The sequence below is a fragment of the Perognathus longimembris genome, chromosome 1, assembly GCF_023159225.1.
Source record: "Perognathus longimembris pacificus isolate PPM17 chromosome 1, ASM2315922v1, whole genome shotgun sequence".
NCBI classification, from domain to species: domain Eukaryota; kingdom Metazoa; phylum Chordata; class Mammalia; order Rodentia; family Heteromyidae; genus Perognathus; species Perognathus longimembris.
Genome location: NC_063161.1, coordinates 109697651 through 109718847, shown reverse-complemented (window position 1 = coordinate 109718847; position 21197 = coordinate 109697651). Strand labels below are relative to the sequence as shown.

The 21197-nt window shown below is 40.3% G+C and overlaps 1 protein-coding gene, 1 long non-coding RNA gene and 1 other non-coding gene across 5 annotated transcripts in view; 1 reads left to right on the top strand and 2 right to left on the bottom strand.

The window, feature by feature from the left end:
- Positions 1-3650: 3650 nt before the first annotated feature.
- The window catches only part of Kdm4c (lysine demethylase 4C), a 314587-nt gene continuing 297040 nt past the window's right edge, over positions 3651-21197 (bottom strand). For all 3 annotated transcript variants that reach the window (XM_048347291.1, XM_048347179.1, XM_048347255.1), the window contains 3 exons: positions 10453-10572; positions 6422-6514; positions 3651-3953 (listed from right to left, as the gene is read on the bottom strand). In XM_048347291.1, coding sequence (XP_048203248.1) covers positions 3777-3953; positions 6422-6514; positions 10453-10572 — 390 coding nt within the window. In that variant the 3' untranslated portion in view covers positions 3651-3776. The remainder of the gene's footprint in view (positions 3954-6421; positions 6515-10452; positions 10573-21197) is intronic.
- On the top strand, positions 3857-18704 carry LOC125352394. The gene is made up of 3 exons (XR_007211168.1): positions 3857-3997; positions 12743-12744; positions 18693-18704. It is a non-coding gene; the product is annotated as an uncharacterized LOC125352394 (long non-coding RNA).
- On the bottom strand, positions 9089-9238 carry LOC125341919. The gene has a single exon (XR_007209108.1). It is a non-coding gene; the product is annotated as a U12 minor spliceosomal RNA (small nuclear RNA).

Below are 21197 nucleotides of genomic sequence, written 5' to 3'. Positions count from 1 at the left end.
CTACCCTACACAGTGTGTCAAGTGTGGTCCATGGTTCTGCATCACCTGTTGATGGAGACAGTGGGAAATCTGGATTTGACCCTGCTTGACTTCCTAGTAACTGTAGGTCCCAGACATTATTTTCCCCCTGCCAGAATGAAAGCAATGGAGATGGAGTAGAATTTGCCAGCAGGAGCAATCTCCCAACTACAGAATACAAGGATGATCTTAAGAGTTAAAGGAAGGGATTTTATTTTTAACCCATATGGGAATCCAATAACCAAGACACACAGGAAAGTGGCCTACATTAAATCATCAAAGACTAGAGATCTAAACTGAAGAGTGGAATAGAATGTATATCTCCAGGATGACTCCCAAATAGTAAACCAAGAAAGCAGATCAAAGAGCACTTCAGGTGCTCTTAAACTGTCAACTAATAATAATACACCCACATATGTATCTCTGTGTTAACCTTTCTTGAGTTTCACACACATCTATCCATGTCTTTTGTTTGGGTCAGATCCTTTTTTCTTCTTCAAGCATTGAGAAGGTCGGTCGGGTGATTCAAAAGTTCCTTAGCTTTTGTTAGTTTCCTTTCTTTAAGAGGGCGATGACACTAGTTTTGGTAATATGATATCCCTAAGGATCTTACAAGACTGGGTATACACAATGGATATCCCATGCATCATTAGTGTTAGTCTTCTTGACAAAGTGCCATTTCCTCAAAGGAATCCATGCCTTCTGGGAAAAGCAGAGCACAGGGATTCTGTGTGCTCAGCCTATGCTGGAGTTCAGGCCTCCTTAGACTAGGTCAGAAATTGTTTTCCTCACTGATCAGTGCCATTATGTCCTTCCCTCTTGCTGGGTGAGAAGATGTGTAACATCTTGGATGAGTGCACATCTGAATTCTTAGAAGGACTCTGTAGTCAATTGAATCTTGAAAGTAACCAATTACTTCATGTAATGAGAATGCCTCAGGATCTCTGGTTAGCTGCAAGTTTATGGGGCTGATTTATATCTGAAATGAAGATTGTTTCATTTCAGATCCCTTTTACTTAAAGGCAAAAATAAGGCACCATGTTATCTCTCTGCAGATACCACTCCAATGATTATTCATAAGACCTTCAGGGCATCTACAGTAACATAAGCCTGCATGGCCTCCTTTCACTTGAGATGATGGTACAGCAGGAAGTATCCATTTTGTCCGTATATTCTGAGCCTTTGTGTTTTCATGTACCATAACCCAATAGCAATTTATATATTCCAAGAAGCCATGTGATACTCCAGTGGATGTTTATTCTCAATTTCTCTCTAGTTAAGCTAAAGAAAAAGAAGAAAAAAGACACTTAAGGAAAGTAAACTGACAAGGATTGTATCTGTCCTCATTTCAAACACACAAAAGGAATTGCAATGTTGTGAAATACGCCAACCAGTTTTCACTAATCCCTTAACCTCCAGAGAAAGGGTTTGCAATTAGTATTACATTAGAATTGTGGGAGCTAAGCAAATTAAAAGAAAAAAAGAACACCAGAAGGACTTTTAACTGTGTTCATGCTACATATATACACTAAAAATGCAGTTAGTGTAACGCAGTGAAATTAAAATTTCAATTGAGGTGTCATTCGGTAAGTGAAAAGGCTTGAATGCTTTATCTGGTCACAGAGCTAATAGCCAGTTTATGCAAAATGAGTGAGACAAAGGCGCCTTTCTCCATGGCTAGTCTATTTGTGGCCAGGACTATTTTGCTAAGGCCATATACAGCTGTACTTGGTTATGAGAGCATTACTTGAGTGAGACCATAAAGAACAGCTGTATTTGAGATCACATAAGGCTCTGCACATTTCCTCCCTGTGGCAGCCAATCAGAAATCTTGCTGACAGGCAAAACTTGTACAGAACGAATGATCCTATTTAGATTAATTCTTCTTAATGCCTTACACAGGCATACTTTCCCAGCCTATCGTGGAAAGAGCAGGTCAGTTCCATTTAAAACCCAGAGATAGAAAATTCAAGCTTGATGACTTGATAAAATAGATGACTGTACTAGCAGAGAATGTGGAACAGTTGGTCCCTGTGAAATCCGGCTGGTGGGCTCCACCCCAGCTCTGAGGTCAGCCATGAGGCACTGGGGAAAATGAGTACCCTGCCAGCACAGGGTCTAGAGAACTGAGCTTGCTGGGACTCTGTCATTACTGGTTTGGCACTTCGCTCTCTACCCAGCAACAGGATACATTGTACCCTTTGCCCTGAAACTTTGGAATGCCCTGCCAATCCCTGGCTATGAGCTTTTCCTCCCATTAGATGTTAACTAATATTCCACAGAGGACTGAAATGTGCTTACTTCGCAGGGCCTGCTTGCTGTCCTGCCACCACCATTAACATGAAAAGAACATACTTAGGCTACCACACTGGTTACACTAAGGCGGACAGGAGGCACTAGGGACAGATGTGCCCCAGCCAAGACCAGCACAGAAGAGCTAAGAACTAAATAAATGCTTCTTGCTTCAGGTCATTAGGATTGTGCTTGTTTGTTGTTCTACAACATAATTGTGACTCTATTTAACTGAAGCAGACACTAGCAACTAGGTGCCCACAAGCCATCCTTCCCTGGCTTGCCCTCCAGTTTGCATGTCAAGTCAGGGGAGGGACAAAGGCTCCACAGCCCCTTCTCCTGATGCTTGGGACTAGGAAGCCTGGGGAATAAGGAAAACAACTGTGCCTGTGCAGGGAGATGAGCCCATCTCTACAATGCTGTTGTCATAAATACACACCCCACAGCTGTGTACAAAGTCAGCAGTGGAAGGAGGATCAAAAAACCTGAACCTGCTCCTTAATAAACTATGTTCTATTAGTTTAAACCCAAAGAAATGAGTCAGAAGACAAGATAGGAGAAAATGGAAATCTTTATTTTTAAACACGAGTACATTTCAGGCTGTTTTACAAAGAAAAAAAATCATGTTATATTAGTTCAAAACTATGCATCAAGGCATATTTCTTTAAACTCTAATTTTACAAACACATAATGAAAGAAACATATTTTATAAATATCTACTCAGAATAGGTATTATGAAAAAAAGTGTTTAAAAATAACAGCCCCAGATCTCCTTCTTTAAATATATAAAATTCCCATAGAAGTCATAACAATTCCTCCTCAAGAGCCAAAATTTCATTTCACAAAGGCTGACTCAGTTCTCATCAGACACAATCAAAAGTAATAGGAATATAAAAAATGTAAAAGTTCTGTACAAGGGAATACAGATCGCACATGGGTAAATCTTGTTCCCATACATGCCATTTGTATCTTAAAAATGTTTTATAAAAACTGCCATTTAAAACAAATAAGTGAGAGTCCTTCCCTGACTGTGAAAAATATAAATTACCACTTTCCCACCTGGGTGCTGAGAGTCCCACCTGCTGGGCTCTGGGAGAGGACCCTCCATGTGTTTCCTGAGGAAGGGCCTGAGCCACAAGGTAGGGACTCACCTCATCTCTGGCAGTGGCTTCTCCTAGTGGGGCATTCACTACGATCTCTTTTCAGTTAAGAAAAATTCTTTGGAATCACAGAGGAAAATTGCTCCAAGTGAAAGTACGTTGGAGAGATGACTTCAGATTGCTGAAGCCAGGTGAAAACATGAGTTTTGTTTGCTTGGTCATCAAAATCTGGAAACTTCCTTTACCACTGTCAAAAGATGCACCCAGCCCCTACCCCAGCAGAACACAGGGCTCGGCCCCAAAGATATCTCTTCATCTTTCCTTTTCCAGCCCAAGCTGCCCCTGGCTTGCAGCAGCATGGGTAGACTATTGCCTCTTCTGACACTTTTTCTGGAAAGAGCTCTTCAAGAAAGTGCGATACACAGGGTCGTCCACATATTCGTTCTTGAACCTGGAGCTCAGCACTCTTTGCCTCTTCCTCTCCCCTTGGATTATGTCTGCTCCATAAAACGTGTCTTCAAACCGCATGTTAGAGGCTGTGGACTAAAAGCAGCCAGTGTTACTCCGCAGAAGGCGTTGGTACTGACGTTATCCAGGGAGGTGGACGTCCCCCACAGATTCCCTAGGCCCTACCTACTTCCACTAGGGAAATAACCTTGAGACTGGGGATGGTTGGGTGCTCTCTGTTATTCGAAGAAAGCATTTTGCTTCATTCACTTTTGGCAAAGCATTTCTGAGTAATCTTTCACTTTTCTAAGTGCTAAAGTTATCACAAGAGAGAAAAAAAAATCTATGCAAGTGTTGCCAGAACAGCAAAAGTCAGCCTTTCAAACACAATAATAAAGCCAATTTACCAGGAGCTCCAGTTAATTATGCACCGTTGCCATGGTAATTCTATGAGACAATAAAAGGTAATGGGGCCTTTTCTGAAGTAAGTGGAAAAAGAACCCAGCACAATCATGAGGTGGACTGCTGACTCTTTTTGAAACATTTCTCCCTCCTCTGGTGTGAATCTGGGTGAGCCCAAGTTATTAAAACATGAAGGCCTTCTGATGAAGGCTGCTAACCTATACACTGAAAAAAAGAAAAAGACTGCTCTAACCATAAAACACCTTCCATCAATGAGTTTTCCAATTAGATTTGTTTCATCAGCTGGAAAAAAAACATCAGTCATGGACAGACGACCCCAGGGCCAGAGGGTTAATCACCCACCTGAGCAAAGGCAGGTTAGCCATAGCAGAACGCACCAGCCTTTGATCCACTAACAGAGGTGAACACAGGGAGCTGGCACCCTTGCTCCTGAAGATACCCCTGCTAGGCTCAGTTGTGTTTGATAGAATGTGTTGCATTCAGTGTAGGTATGGGATTTAGATATTTTCCATTGCTTTTTTTAAAAAAAATTTAAACTGTTCTATAATTTTTTTTAATTACAAGAAAAATTGAGCATTGTGCTTGCTGAAGGAATTCAGGAGCTGTGTCCAGATAAAACTGCCTACAAAGACATCTTGATATTGAAGCCAAATCTGCTGCAGAACAATGAGATTGTGACCAGGGTAGAAAGTAGAGGTTTTCTTCTAAAGCCAGTAAATGAGATTATGTGAAATTTACAAGACTCAGTTGGTAGGGTGCTCAGTCATATGTTGAATGGAAAACCAAAACATAAGAGACTTCCAGAAGGCTATATACTCCATTCCCTAACTCTCTGGAAACTAAGAAAGGAGGGGAAGAAAGAGCAGAGAGCTAATGGGAGCTGGAAACCAAGTGAGAAAAAGTCATCTCCATCATCCTGAAAGTTTTTCTGAGATTTCAAGATCCCAGTAGTTGCATAAGATATTTAGGACTTTGTAAAGAATTAGCTGGTGTCTTTGCAGTAGGCACATTTAATCTTCCCTCTCCTTGTGGCTATTATCTGCTGGTGAACTTTACCCTGTTCATAAGTATGTACAACCCCTGTGGGTCCCACCCTTCTCACTGGGTGGTAGCAGTACTGAGACCATCAGGTTTCCTTGTAACTATTCACTTTGAAGGATCTTTCTCCTGAGGATGCAGCTGAGGGAGCAATGTTAGTTTACACCCGATGCAGGTTCCCACAGTCAGGATCCCAACTGACAGGAAAAGGAGCTGAATACATGATGATTCACATTTAAGGAAACCATTGGTTCCTCCCAAAAAAACCAAATAATTTATAGTAACTTTGTCATCATGGGAAAGACTATCATAAGCATGTGCCGGAAACTGAGTGTCATTTATTTAGCAAATAATTTAGCCAGGAAAATCTCATTCCACTTATTCAATAAATAAATTCATTTTTTAGTCAGAAAAGTCTCATTCATTCAAATTTCTTTGTTTTGGATTTATCATCTCACAGAGGCAGTAGACATAATGCTAAGTGGGCAAAACTGACTTCATTTCAGGGTCCACTAAATATTTTATGACACAATAATATGAAACCTAAATGATCATGAATGATGGTTTTTAACAATTTGTTTAGATTACTTATCCATGTTTATCTTTTAGTGGCATGTACTAGGGATTGCAACTAAAAAGGCCTTTAGTATTCCCACAACTAGTATTCAGGCTTTATCCTTTTCAGTAAGAAACTGGGAGCTGGTTGGTACTAGATGTCAGAAACGTGTGCTGACTGCCTGCCTCTTACTACTGAAAACTTCCTCTCCACGCTGCTTCTGCTAACAGCAAAGCAAATGCCTCCTGATGCTTTGCACAGAGGATGTATTCAATGACTACTTTTGTTCATCAATAAGTGCTAATGCAAAGAATGTCATTTCACTTCATAAGAAGGAAATGAAGCCATGTACAACTGGCTTCTGTATTTTTGACCAAATTTGAAGTTCGTATTCAGTAGGTCTCAATAAATAAGCAAAATGCTACATCATTGCCTTTCTTCTACTAAATTAACTCAAAGCCCCAAAACATTTCCTGCTCAACTTAGGAAACAAGAAAGGACAAGGACTCCACTGGTAGGACCCCAAGTGGCATCTGCCAGTACTTACATAACGAGCCTTCACCCTCTTGGGTAGTTCTTCGTCTAAGGTATAGATGTCCTCTCTCTTCATTGCTATCTGGGATCCATCTTCAAATTCAACCTGATAGAAACAAAAGACATTATGATATACCTTGAAAACAGACAAGTACCGACTACTTTTAAGACTTCCAATCAATATGAAAGGGGGAAAAAGATTAATAAAGGATTCAAATCAAACACAAGGACTCAAGTAAAACACAGAAGGAGCCAAAGCCCAGGAAAGTTAAAAAGCTATTTTCCTCATAAATCTTAAAACAAAGTAGGGTTTACTTTTTCATCCTGGGGTTTAAACTCAAGGCTTCATGCCCTTTCTTATTAGCTCTTCCAACTCATGACTGGATACTACTACCACTTGAGCTACACACCTCTGCTTTCACAGCATTTTCTGGTTAATTAGAGGTAAGAATCTCTGGCATTAGCCTGCCTTAGCTAGCCTTGAAACTTGATCTTAACATCTCAGCCTTCTGAATAGCTAGTATTATAGGCACACACCACTGGTACCTAGATGTCTGGTCCCTTCTAGGCAGGTGCTCAAAGACTTGAGCCACGTCACATCTTAATCTCTTGTTTGTAGTCTTCTCTGAAATGAAAGAGTCTCTCTTTGGCTCCAGATGGTTCCAGACAGTGATATTCCTACTCATACTTTACATACAGCTGGGATTATAGACACATAGCTGTGATTATATGTACACCATATCCAGCCAAGAAAACAGATTTGAAAACAGCTTAACTTCTTGAATAGGAGAGGCTTGGGATATGAAATATGTGAACAGTACTCTCAAAGCAAAAAAAAAAAAAAAAAAAAAAGAAGTAAGGACTGACCAAATGATTTCTCAGATCATGAGACAGTGGCAACTTGATCACTAAAACAACACTGGATCTCTTAGCTCCATGTATGTCTCTTTAAGAAGCTCTGACACTATACAGGAGAAGAGCTCCTCTTCCCCTCAGCTCCTCTGTGAGAGGAAAGATGACAACTTGCTCTAGTGTGAGAATCTTCCCAGATGAAACAGCTTCTCAAGTTCCCACACAGCTTTAACATTTTCACTTTCAAAACTATCTTTGTCAAATTCAAAGGAAGCAAGAAAATCCCAGTTTCTCAATTTGATAGCATGTAAACCTCATCAATGTGTGAATAAACACTATCATATCAAAGAAAAGTGTTTAAAACTCTTTATCATCCTAACCAAAGGATTAGATTGCAACAAGCAATCTACTCCAAAGTGTGCTCTACAGGAAAAAACAAGATGTGTTGACTTGGCAGAACACCCATTTAGTCATTCTAAACCATTCAGATGTTACACTTTCAACAGATGGGAATGCTCTGGCAATTCTTGTCCAAAAGGTGAGGTATCTAATTGTGTTAATAGGCAAAATTTTGTTGGGATTTGAAAAAAACAGGAAATGAAATTCCCTCTCCCCCTTTCCTTCCTTCTTGCCACCTTACCTTACCGCTCTCCTGTTCCCCATCTCCCTCGCCAAGATTAAGACTATCACTTGAGCAATAGCTCCATTTCTGCTTTTTTCGGTGGTTTACTGGAGACAAGAGTCTCACAGACTTTCCTACCCAGGCTGGCTTTGAAACTTGATACTCAGATTTCAGCCTCCTGAGTAACTAAGATCATCAGTAAACCATCAGTTCCTGGCCTTTCTTTCTTTCTTTTTTTTTTTTTAAATTAAACTTATCATCAACATATCACTAATAAGAGGAAGCTAAACATTAGGGTGGAATTAGATTTCCAGCACAAAACTACTTTTGCCTTTACTTTTTGGAAGGCTAAGGATAAGAAAATTTTTCTTCCTTTTCTTTCTTTTAGCACAGTGGTTTCTTTAATATTTAATTAGGCCAATGTGTCATCATCTTTATATTTTTTGATAGCATAACTAGATCCACCTGTGTCTACTTTCATTTAGACCACTTGAAAATTACAAGAGAAAAAGGCAATTATAAAACTAAAACAGTATGGAGGACTAGGAACAGACTGTCCCACCATCCTAGTTTACTCAAGGTATGAGACTCAGTATTAAAACCCAGGATAAAGCCAGCAGAGCAGAGACAGCTGTTCTCTCCAGTAAGGACATAGCTGTGCACTCTTGATCAAATCATCAAAAATTTATTCTTTTCATGAAAAGTTACTGAAAATTTGTTTACTGAGTCCTCTGTTCCCCAGTTTGCAAAACAGAAGTCAATATAAAACCTATTTTGTAGGATTATCATGAGGGTAAAAAATTAAGTATACACACTTACAATATTGAACATTGCATCTCATTCATACTTATTCTTATAAATGTTTTTGCTTATTCAAAGGTGAAGTTGAATAGTCACAAAACACCAAAAATGATCTCAAGAGGACACTTGACTTAATTAGGAATTTCAAACTAGTTGTGCTTGAGAGACAATTTTTATATCACTCTTTCACTGAGTCTATAAATATGCCCTTAGTTTTATGTTGATAGGCCAACATAAATTCAATTGCAGTTAACACACTGATTACTAATTGGCTGAATTTCAACATGTCTTCATCCTGTGCTACTTTTCTCATGGCAAACAGCTTTGCTCCATATAAGAAGCTTCATTTCTACACTTACCTGTTTAATTTTAACTAAATGCAATTATTATTTTTTAAATGGGGGACAGGCAGATCGCAGCACCCAGGCATCCTGCAAAGTAGGCGGATCACCTTGGGGGCAACCTTTACCTGCTCAAAAATTAATCTCACATTAGCAGTGAGGATCCGGGAGTCACCCCAAATTGTTATTTTCCTTACTCATAAGTTTAAGGTATAATTATTTTCTTTTGAATGATGTAGTTATACTTCTTTGACAGAGGATCGCCAGTATTATCCATAGCCCGTCTTAGGGTTTTTTCTAATTCTAGCCAATCTTCTTGCAAAAAGCTCTACCTAGCACTTACCCTATTATATAAAAATACTCCAAATCTGCGATTAGACTCTCATAAACACCACATGCAAATGGGGAAAAACCTTAAACATATATACTCGACCCTACACATACACAATCCTTCCGGAGACTTTTCTAGTCGATGAAAAATGCTCTAAGTTTCTCAAAACTTCTTCAAACACTTTTAATTACACTATATTCCTCCAGTTCCTAACGCAGTGTCCTATAATGTACTGTTCCATTAAGCTCTAGCCCTTATCAGTGCCTGAACATTTACTCTGCTGAAAATGGCACACTTATCATTTTCAAGCTGGTTTTACTTAACAAGCCTGAAGCGCCTTGCCTTTTCTCCTTTTACTCCAATCTTCCTGTTATTTTTTTAACTTTACCTTAGTCTGGGATGCTGATGTATTACTGAAAATGCTACAATAGTTGAGATCTAATGAGTGTGTTACCCTTGTAAAGCCTTCTGAAGGAGTACAAAAGCACACATGCCATCCTTATTGTTTCCTTTTTTTAAAAAAAAACTTAGCTTAATTTTATTTCTGGTAGGAATTAAATATTTTCATTTTTTACTGCAAACTCTCTAAAGACTAGATTTCCCAACTGAACAGAATCCACTTGATAGCTGGACTTCTCCTTAAATTAGCCCTGCTTTAAGGACCAGATCCTTAGGATAGGAATTGGCCATAAATGGGCCAATGAGCACTGCTGACTTAAGTTTAGCAGAGATGACCAGAGGGATATGTCTCCCAGGCAGAAACTATCAATTCAGATGCTGCTAGCTGATGAATGGCCTTCACTATCTTAGCTGTATGGTAAGATGAGCCTGCCAATTAGTCTCTTTTCCTATAATGAAAACATAACAAAACAGTTTATTATCTAGTGACTTAAACATATTACTAGTCAACCATTCACCAAATGTTTTTCATGACCAACTTCAAGAGCAAACTTCAGAGCTTCAACCTGAGTTACCAGACCTGGAATCTCTGTGGCCTTCCCAGAAGAAAAGAGGAGTTTCAGATGAACATTCCTACACTGTCTCTACCATCATTTTCTATCTATCTTGGCAAGTATCACAGAGACAGCAGCACCCACCTGGTACATATAGGCAACATTTGATCCAAGGTATTTTGCTCCGTAGAGTTTGCCATCGGGCCACTTGACTTGGACAACTTCTCCCTCACCAGGAGGGCCCAGCTTCACACAGTCCCGGCTCTGAGGAATAAACAGAAACAGGCTTTTCAAGGCAAGTGCTTAAGTGACTGCATTTAGAACTTAGCGAATGGTGAACTCCTGACAATTAAAGGGAGTTATTGCCTCTGCGTTTTATGGATTATGATCTTGCATGGGTGTTCAGAGGAAGAGATATGAGCCAAAGGAGTACTTAAAGATTCAGCCTACATCATAAAGTTGCAAAGGAGCCACCATAATCCAAACAGGAAAAAAAATTAGCAGCATTTACATTTGCTATTTGACAAAGAATTGTTCAGGGGCTAACTAAAATATGCATAGAAACAGTTTCACTAGAGGAAGAGACCAGGTAATGATTTATAACACCAGGCATTTAATAGCATTTTTCAGTTAACAGAATGCTTTAACATAAATCTAATTTGATCTTTATAAACACTCTCTGAAGTAGATTATTAATTATCTCCATTTTACTGACAAGGAAACTTGAGCTTTCAAGGAGCCTTCTTTAAGCTATCAGGATCTCCAGAGCAATGAAGCTGGATATGAGCATAAGAGCTGAGGTTACAAAGGTAAAGGAGATGCAATCTGAGCCCAGAAGTGGCAAAACTTGCCAAGGAAGTAGGAAGGCAAGCGGGAATGCCTGAGAATGACAAGTGAAAGCAGATGAGATGCAGTCTGCAATCTGAGAATCAAAGTGTGAAGACGGCCTGGGTGGACAAATCTGAGATATTCTTATCTCCACACACTTGCACATACACAACTCTGCTTCACCATGGTGGTTTAGAATCAAAGTTTTCTTATAACAGGTCTCCTGGTCCATGTTGCAGCTTCCTAATAAAATTCAGAGCAAACTACCCTAGGAGTTCATTCTAGAAGGAGCTTTTGAGGGAGAGGAGGTATGGATAAAACAACAAAATATTCAGTTTGTGTACTCTTATGTCTGAATGTGTTGAGTATGGCAATAAAATATTAATATAAAGGAATTAAATACTTCACTACTTTTGATTTTTTTTGCACACTTAGCAATTCATGATTTTCTAATACTAGCTTTTTTACTGAGGAGGCTTATCCGACTGAAATGCACACTTGACCAATCAAGCTATCAATGCAGTCTGGGCATGTTGTCATTTAGATGAGAAGCACATACAGGAAATATTTAGTTGTTTATGACCAGAAAACCACCATGAATTTCTTTTTATTATTAACAGAAATTCTGCCTTAGAAAGTAGTGGCCACTTTATTGTTGGGTTAGGACTATGACATGAAAGGCCCAGCTGTTCATTTTTCTAACTGTAGACTATGCTTCCCTTTGGAGCTATGTGTTCAAAGGTTCTAGAAAACTGACAGTCTGTGTCTAAGTTAGTCAAATGAAAACAAGTTTATTTTCAGCCTTCACAGTATTTGCCCTCAGGACATGTGGAATTGAAAGTGCTTGCTGGAGAAACACACTCTGGATATGCCCTGGGGGTTATCACCTCACTTTCCATTTCCTTTCCAAAGAGTTCTACAGCACTAAGAATGTTGATGGCACAGCTTCTGAGTACATGCTGGATGCATGTGTCCGTTTTGCTAGGACAGGAAGTCACTTCAGCTCTGGGATTACCCTGTGGGAAAAGCTAGATGCTTCAGCAAATGTGGCAGGTGAGAGGACCTCACTTCCTCCCTCTGCTAAAGCTTTCTTCTTATACCTGGAGGAAGAGCTCCACAAGCTTTGCTACCTCATAGCCTCTATCAAGAGGATCCATACGGACTTATTTTGAAAGACACTGTTATTTCCCAAATTATGTGTCACCCTTGGGAATCAGCAAACTCCCAGGGATTCTGCAGGATAGTATCAGGGAAAACAGTGACATTGTAAGTCAGCCAGCCAGCTTACTCAATAGTATAAACTGTGTGGACCTAATTTACTTAACACATACAGTAAGTATCTTTTTTTTTTAACCTAAAAATGTATGCAGATATCTCTGGCTTAGAGATATTTCTCTTTGGAGCCATTCTGCAGACAGAGAGCATGCACTGTGCCCTGCTCTTTAGGAGTCTACACTTTTCCTGTGTCACTAGGTAAGCCTAACCCTAAAGTTCAGGACCTGTTGGCCCACAGAAAGATAAGCCTATTCCACCCAATATCTGCTTTTATTATTAGTAAAGCAGATAGTAAAGGTGATATACTTTTGGGGCTGGGAAAGTGGCTCAGCGGTAGAGTGCTTGCCTTACATGCATGAAGCCCTGGGTTCAATTCCTCAGCACCACATAAACAGAAAAAGCCTGAAGTGGCGCTGCGGCTCAAGTGGCAGAGTGCTAGCCTTGAGCAAAAATGAAACCAGGAACAGTGCTCAGGCCCTGAGTTCAAGCCCTAGGACTGGCCAAAAACAAGAGAGGAGGGAGGGAGGGAGGGCGAGGGAGGGGAGAGAGAGAGAGAGAGAGAGAGAGAGAGAGAGAGAGAGAGAGAGAGAGAGAGAGAGAGAGAGAGAGAGAGATTTAACTCCTAAATCTTGGCTCTTTTGTCTTTCTGTATTACTGTTCCTTGAACAGAATGAGAAGTGATATTTACTCTTGAATCCCAAGGAAGGCAAGCCAAGGCCCTTAGAGAATTAGAGAAAACGGGGGTGTACTCCTCATTTACTCACTTTCCCCAAACAACCTCTAAGTGCAGAAATTGGATATCGCTTTATAATCTGGATCCTTACATTTTACAGACTTAACCTTCAGTGGAAATTTATTAACCTTTTAAATGCAATATCAAATACATCTTGTTCTGCAATTTAGGTACCTTTATCACTAAGGTGAAGCAACAGCCACAGAAATAGAGCTGAGACAAGTATAAATTACCCTTGAGCAAGTTCTCATCAAAATACAGCTTTATTTACCAACTTACAAAGAATTCTTGTTCAGTCACTCAGTTCGATTTTTTTTTTTTATGTATTGCTGACTCTTTGCTCACAACAAATCTTAAGTAGGCATGAGAAGTCACTGACCTCAACTCATTAGGGTTTAGATCCTACTAGCATTTCTACCAGTTATGAATATAAAATTCATTGTCTTTTATATCAACCTCTAGAGGAGACATTTCTGTTTGCTTTCTCAAATTTCTTGTTTTTCCTTTTGCTTTCAGAATTCTTTCTTTATTCACAGTAACAGAAGAAAAAAAATCAGCTGAAATATAACAAGACAAATTGTTCTGTGATTTATCCCAGTCCACCTGGAATCATTAGTCTTAGCTTGCTGGACAACCCTCACACCCTTTGCCAGGCTATTTAGCTAAATGTGCATATACTCTTATTTGCATATGGCATTATTTAGTATGTATGATTCATTATTTACTCCCAAGGTACTATCCAGATAGATTTAATGCAACTCCTACTAAGACACAAAACAGTCTATTTCTGTAACATCTTGTTTCCTCTAGAAAGTGTCAATTCATCAGCTGTCTCACATCTTGCATTTGCCAGAAATATTCCATAACTGTATGAGGCAAAGAGAAAGGCAACTAGAAAGGCAAACAGAAAGGCAACTAGGAGTGTGGGAACTGATGAAAAGAAGTAGAAAGGTTTGGTACTCAGGCGTCTCTCATTCTTTCCAAACAGTGGTCTCTGGGTGTCTCCAACTTTACTAATTCAGTGCCAACTTTCTGACCACCTACTATGTGTGTGGTCAGGCACTATGAGACAAGAATGGCCAGCAGTCAATGTCAGGGAAGCCGGAGGTCATCTCATCCACACGGGGAGACCTGTGATCAGCAGCTATAGAACCCAGGATGATCTTCAGCTAGAGAAAAACTTTGATTTAATGTATAGATTGGCTTTCTGAGTAGTATCTCATTTGGGGGAAAAAAGGATTCCAAAATAAAAAGTTCTCAAAAAAAGTTAGAAAACATAAGAAGGCCCGCAAACAAGGGGACTGTGTTTGCAGAAAGAAACAGCTTGAAGAGATTGCCTTCTCCATCAAAGGTCCGCAGCTGTCTCCCATCTTCCTGAGCTGGACATAAGGAACAAGCACCCAAAACAGCTTCACCAAGTAGCCACAATGGGCTCATCTAAAGGCTCCAGGCCTACTCAAAGCTCTTCGTGCCTCAAGTGGTTCTTTCTATGAATTCTGTAATTTAAGAGTGATTAAAGAACATGAAATCCTAATAGTTTCTGGTGTGTTATTGGAACAAGTAACATCTTAGTTGGAAAATTACCTGCACCAAAACCTTGACTAATGCTTTTTTTACAGTTGCTCCCCAGACCTCGGGAACAGTCGCTGTCACCTGACATACAAAGCTGCCTGCCAGCTGCTGCACTGCCTCTAAGAATGTGCGAACTTGCCTAAAATCCACCAGAGCCCTGTTCACAGGGACACTAGTGACTGGAGCTGGCCATTAACCCTATAGCTAATATGCTAGATGCTTTAATAATTTTTTCAATTTAGGACATTTTATTCTTTTTTTTTGTTGTGTATTTTCTAGTCAGCTGTTTTATTAGATGTCTTGTGACCAGTATTCTTTTTAACAAACAGGAGTATATTATATACAAGCTAGTTTAAACTCTGACTTCAGTATATCTATAGACTTTTTAAAGTTATTATTTACTCTTGTTAAAAAGATGATGTACAGAGGTAATGAGTGCATTTCCTTTCATACAGTGTCTTCTGTTCCCTCATTCTCTCCCAGTCCCTCCTCTGTCTCTACCTACGGATTGTATTAGTCACTTTCATCTATGTCCAGTGACCTCCACTGATGCACTTTTCATCCTTTATCCCTTGAGTTCTGTGCTCTCTCCCCACCCTCCCAAGGATATACACACAAATACACCACACATAAAGGCAGAATCATCAAAAAATTAAAAAACAGATCTCTTGTTTCCCTATCTTGGCATTTGTTACAATATGTATTATTTTATCTAAGTATAGAGGCGTGTAGACATTGCACCTTTGTATTTAATAACATTAAAGACAGAAGTAATAATCCCGGGCAAGAGTGGACTTTTGGATCATTTCCTGAGAAGACATGGGCTGCCTCATCAACCCATGGGAGAGGACTATGACACATCACATTCTCACCAAAGGTAGGGTGTACACTAACTGAAGAGAAAAGCTCAACTGCCAGGCTCATTATTTGAATGCTGAAGGCATCATGTTGCTAGGCCTGCTGAAGGGACTCCTAGAAGCTGTTGTCTTTAAATGTTGCCTATCTTAGTCCCAGCCACCAACCCCTCCCATTCCTCACACACACAAACAAACCACTATCAGCCCAACGGCACCTGATGAAGACATGGCACATGAAGTCCCAATAGTTAACAGCATAGATTTTGGAGCCTCTAACAGTCCCCTTTGGGGAAATGCTTAAGTGACCTAGAACAAAAATGATGCCAACAGCTGCTAGCACTTTGGGAGATAATCACCTGCTCATTACTGGACTCTGGCAGGGATGAACCAGACTGACTGACAGCCATGGAATAATCATAGTGGCTACCTGTCATGAATCTGACTGCCCAGCATCTGAAGCCCCTTCTCCCCTCAGACTCTCAATGGGAGGCAGAGCTTCCCTGCCATGATAAATGCTGAGCTATGCCAGATCCACTCCTCTCCAGCTTCCTTGGCATTAAATACATCAACGGAACCTTGGCAGGTTGATCTGCACCTGCCCAGAGATTTACAGCCTATGATCAGAGACACAGAGAAACAAAGGATAGAATGCTCTCAGAGACAGCAGCACTCATATGTCGGTGGCACAGTCCAGGACTAGTGTGACCACATGATGGAGGCGGGAGGGGAGGAGGAGGGCAATAGCCCTATCCTTCCTGCCCTGGGACCGGGGTCTGGTACTACCCATAGACCTGGCTGAGCTGCCTTTCTTTTTCTGTTTCCTGACCTTTGCTCTTCCACATTGCTGGAGATTCTGTGAGTTCCTCAATAACTTTCCACTAAATCCACACTGAACCTATATCAGGGTCAGTTTCAGATGACTGCTCCTAATTCACAAATTTATGGTGGTTGGGTGATTGTAGAGTGCTGATCTCAAAGAAAAAGAATTTTTAAAAGGGGGGAAAAAAACCAAACAACCTTTCACCTAACGGTGAAATAGCAAACTGGAGGCTTCCACACAACCAAATCCTTTCTCAAAGGGTCCAGGAGCAAAATCATCCCCTGAGCATATTACTGTTGCTTTTCAATAGGCTCCCTTCACAAAGTTTGAGGGACCCATTTACAAGGTTTGGACTTAGATGACTTGTAGCCATCACCAAATTTCATGTATTTCCCCCACAGCAAAGAAATACTGAGGATTTCCCCAGAAGCTATCCCAGACCAGAAAGGTGAGTCAGCAAGCCTCCTGAGTAATGGCAGGCTCTTTGGAATGGTCTTTCCCGGGGCTACTCTGACAGACATACCAATTAAGACTGTTGTTAAATATAAACCCTAAATATCCTTTATATGCAGATTAGCAAAAATAAAAGGACATTCTTTTCTTCCTATTATTTTTTGGCAGTACTGAGATTTGAACTTGGGGCCTTGCACTTGCTAAGCAGGCACTCTACCATTGAGCCATTCCTCCAGTTAAAATCATTTTTCTAAAAATTATTGCTTTATACCTTAATATATTCACTATGGAAAACTGTCTTAAAAAAATAGAAAACCAAATCAGAAGTGATCACTGTCATCATTTGGATTTTTTCTCTCTGCTTGTGTATAATATATAGTATAAAATATATTTAATATGTCCTTTTATATAAAATACATCTTAAAGAATTATGATATCCCATATACACATATATTTACATGTTGATAATCTCCCCATCCCCAGATGCCTGACCTTTCTTTTCTTTCCCAAAGTGCAGCTGAACTCTTTGAAGAGACAAGGTGGGATGCAACTCCTTTGTACAACTACTTAAAGACAAGGGGGCCTTTTATCAAGAGCTCAGTGTTGGAGTTCATCCCATGTTCTCTCACCTATTCTACAATAGGTGGAGCCCTTTTCTATTTGGGGGAGGAGGGGATAAAATATAACACAGCACAAAATTGATCATTTTAACCATGTTTAAGCATGTTCACAATGTCGTGAGACCATTACCACCCTCCATCTTCAGACTTTGTTACCTTCCCAGAGACTCTGTAGCTATTAAACAATTCCTCTTTCCGCTCCCCTCAGCTGCTAGTAACCCCTACTTGACCTCCATAAATGTGACTATTTTCAAAACGTCACATAGTGGAGTTCACTTTTGTCCTTTGTACAGACTTAGAATTTTGTATTAAAAGTCTTCCTATTTATCATCTACAATTACATTATGGGCATTTTCTCCATTATTAATTACCTTTTAAAAACTCCATTTTAATGGGTGAATATATGCAACATTATGGATATGTCACAATTAATTTAGCTACTCATCTATTGTTAGATATTTAGGTCATTCCAATTTTCCTTCCATCATGTATAATGCTATTGTGTATTTTTCTCCATAAATCTTTGTTCAAATTACTCAATATATTCTTAAAATAGACTCCTAGATCAGGAATTACTTGGTAAAAGGGTACATAAACTATTTATAAAGTTAATTTCATCAGCTTTGAAAAATTCAACATTAGATTCATTTCTCTAGTGCAGTAAATCTAATCTTAACTGCTGCAGAAACTTCTCATCCAGTTGGTCTGAAGTGGCTCCAAGCTGAAAGTACTCTAGGCGATCCGTGCTCAGCCAGGCTAAGACTCACGGTTCTAGGAGGTGGCATACATTATCACACAGCACTAGTTTACACTCCATGTATGTGTAAAGAGAACCAATCCTATGCCTCTTCCTCTGGGGGAAAAATGCACACATTTTCAGGGAGAGCATTCAAAAATGCTTAAAAAAATTTGGAATACTTCCTCCTAGAAGTGCCTGTACATCTATGTGTGATCTGTGCTGTGACTTCAGGGTCAGCATTAATGGATTCAAGACTTTCTGGAAAAGTTTGGTGTCTATTTTAACATTTTAAGAAATCCTTTTTGGGGCTGGGGATATGGCCTAGTGGCAAGAGAGCTTGCCTCGTATACATACATGAGGCCCTGGGTTCGATTCCCCAGCACCACATATACAGAAAACGGCCAGAAGTGGCGCTGTGGCTCAAGTGGCAGAGTGCTAGCCTTGAGCAAAAGGAAGCCAGGGACAGTGCTCAGGCCCTGAGTCCAAGGCCCAGGACTGGCCCAAAAAAAAAAAAAAAATCCTTTTTGGCTGGTACTGGTTCTTAATTCAGAGCCTTGTACTGTCACTGGATTGCCTAGCTCATGGCTGGTGCTCCACCACTTAGCCATTTTTCCAGCCCCAGTTTTACTTCTTATTGTTTTTGTTTTCAATGGGTAATACATGCGTGCGCGCGAGCATGCACACACACACACACACACACACGCACACCATTCTGCACCCCAAGATGCTGCAGTTCTCAGTTCAGCTGGAACAATTCTCATCTTGCTCCCTCAAAGCAGCCAAATTCTTTGTCAAGAGACAAAGCGAGCCCTGGCCTATGGCCACACTCATCTTCTACATGAGTACCATCCTCTCAGAGAGAACAGCACTTAGACTTCTTTGGTGAGTTCCTAAAGGCCCACTAGGTTGTAGATAGGCACTTTCGAACTTCAGCACAAGCCAAATGTGGACAAAACACTTTGGAAAGATGCTGAGGACCCAGAGCTAGTTGTTTCACTCTGAATGAAGAGTGTTATTAGTGTTAGCCTCAGAAAGCATATTTTATTAAAGAAGACAATCTTCATGATGTAGGAATAAAGTGAGAGTCTGGCATGGAAAAGCCTTAAAAGGTGAGAAGTATACATATATGTCTTCTTTTGAAAATTATCTTTCTACTTCTTTTGAAGTAAGGAAGTATAAGGAGAGTCAGTATAAAGAGGAAGGTCATGGGGTAGGGGCCTGCAGGCCAGGGGCTCAGGGCAGCAGGTGAGCACAGACCCAGGAACAGCTACTCTGCAGCACAAGAAGCTGTCTCTATTTCTGAAAGTGAAGAGTATGAGCAGTGAATTAACTGTTGGACACAGAGTGTCTCCCTCCTTTGGCACATACTGGGCCTGGTACTGAGCTCAGCATTGGGAAAATAGGGACAAAAACACTCAGCCCTTTCAGAATCCTCTCTCATAGGGTTCAGACCCACGTGGAGACTCAAACAAACATCAGATCAAGATACAAGGTGCTATGTGTGATCACAGGTGACAGGCAGGGAGGTGGGAAGTCTCTATGTTGCTCCCTTCTGTGACACCAACTATGTCAAGGACTTTCTTCTTCTTCTTCTTTTTTTTTTTTTTGCCAGTCCTGGGGCTTGTACTCAGGGCCTAAGCACTGTCCTTGGCTTCTTTTCGCTCAAGGCCAGCACTCTACCACTTGAGCCAAAGCGCCATTTCTGGCTTTTTCTATATTTGTGGTGCTGGGGAATCAAACCCAGGGCTTCATGTATGTGAGGCTAGCACTCTACCACTTGGCTATATTCCCAGCCCGACTTTCTTCTTTTGATTGACCAAAATTCCTCACACCTACCTCACCACACACAAATCTAGTTAAGTATAGAGTACTCACTCAGGATAAGTGGTGAGAACAGCAATGTGTACTCTACTGCCACAGAAGAAGCCAGCCCTCAACGACCAGAATCATTGTTTACGGCTGTAGCATAAGCACTTTCACTCAGAATCCTAGAGTTGGCCAGGCTATCCCATTGAGTGTTGGATTACAGAGTTAGTTAAACCTGGCCTCTTCCTCTTCCTCTAAAGAGTGTTTTGGAATGATCCCATACCTGAGAACTTACATGAGGAGATACAATAAGAAAATTTCCAAGTTCAATTCCAAAATTTACCAAGCTACTTAAATGGGGAATTGATATGAGTTTTACTGGCACTTACTCTTAGATGCTTCTCCTAATAACTTCCTTTTTTTTTTAAGGCTTGGAAAATGGATGAGTGAAAAGTATTACTGAAAGTCTAATGCTTAGGGGTACCGTGACCAAGGAACAGGCCAAAAATTATCAGTTGCCACCATGAATAATACCATCCACAGAAAGGGAGGGACAAAGGTTCAACAAATGTAGCAATAGTACTCACTGGACAGTACGTTAAAAATGAACTGTACAACTTGTGGGTGTGGATGAGAGAGAAAACCAGGAAGTGATGGATGCAAGGGAAAGGATGACATTGTCCAAAAAGAAATGTACTCTTTATCTGACTTATGTAACTATAACCCCTCTGTATACTACCTTTATAATAACAATGATTTTAAACCATCATCAGCAGAGCCACAAAACAACAAAAAATTACATGCTAGAAACTACACAAACAACTTTATATATTACACTTCAATAACCCAGTATTTAGTACTATCTCCATTTTACAGATAAGGAACCTTGTCCAGGGTCACATGTTTAGTTGGTAGATCAAACATGCTAATCAGGACTGTGTGCCACCTCATGTGGGCCGCTCTTTGTTACCTTGAATGAGAGACCCACTGCCCTAATGACTGGCCCAGGGCTGGCTATGATCTCTTGCTGCTTTCTTGTCGACTAACATAAAAGCTCCCCAATCTATAACTTTTCATGCAAGAATAAGGGGAAATTTTTCCATCTAGAAAACCTGGATTCCACCTCCTTTATAGCTGTTGCTAGGGGCTAAAACGTATGAAAGACATAAAGTATTTTATTATGTTG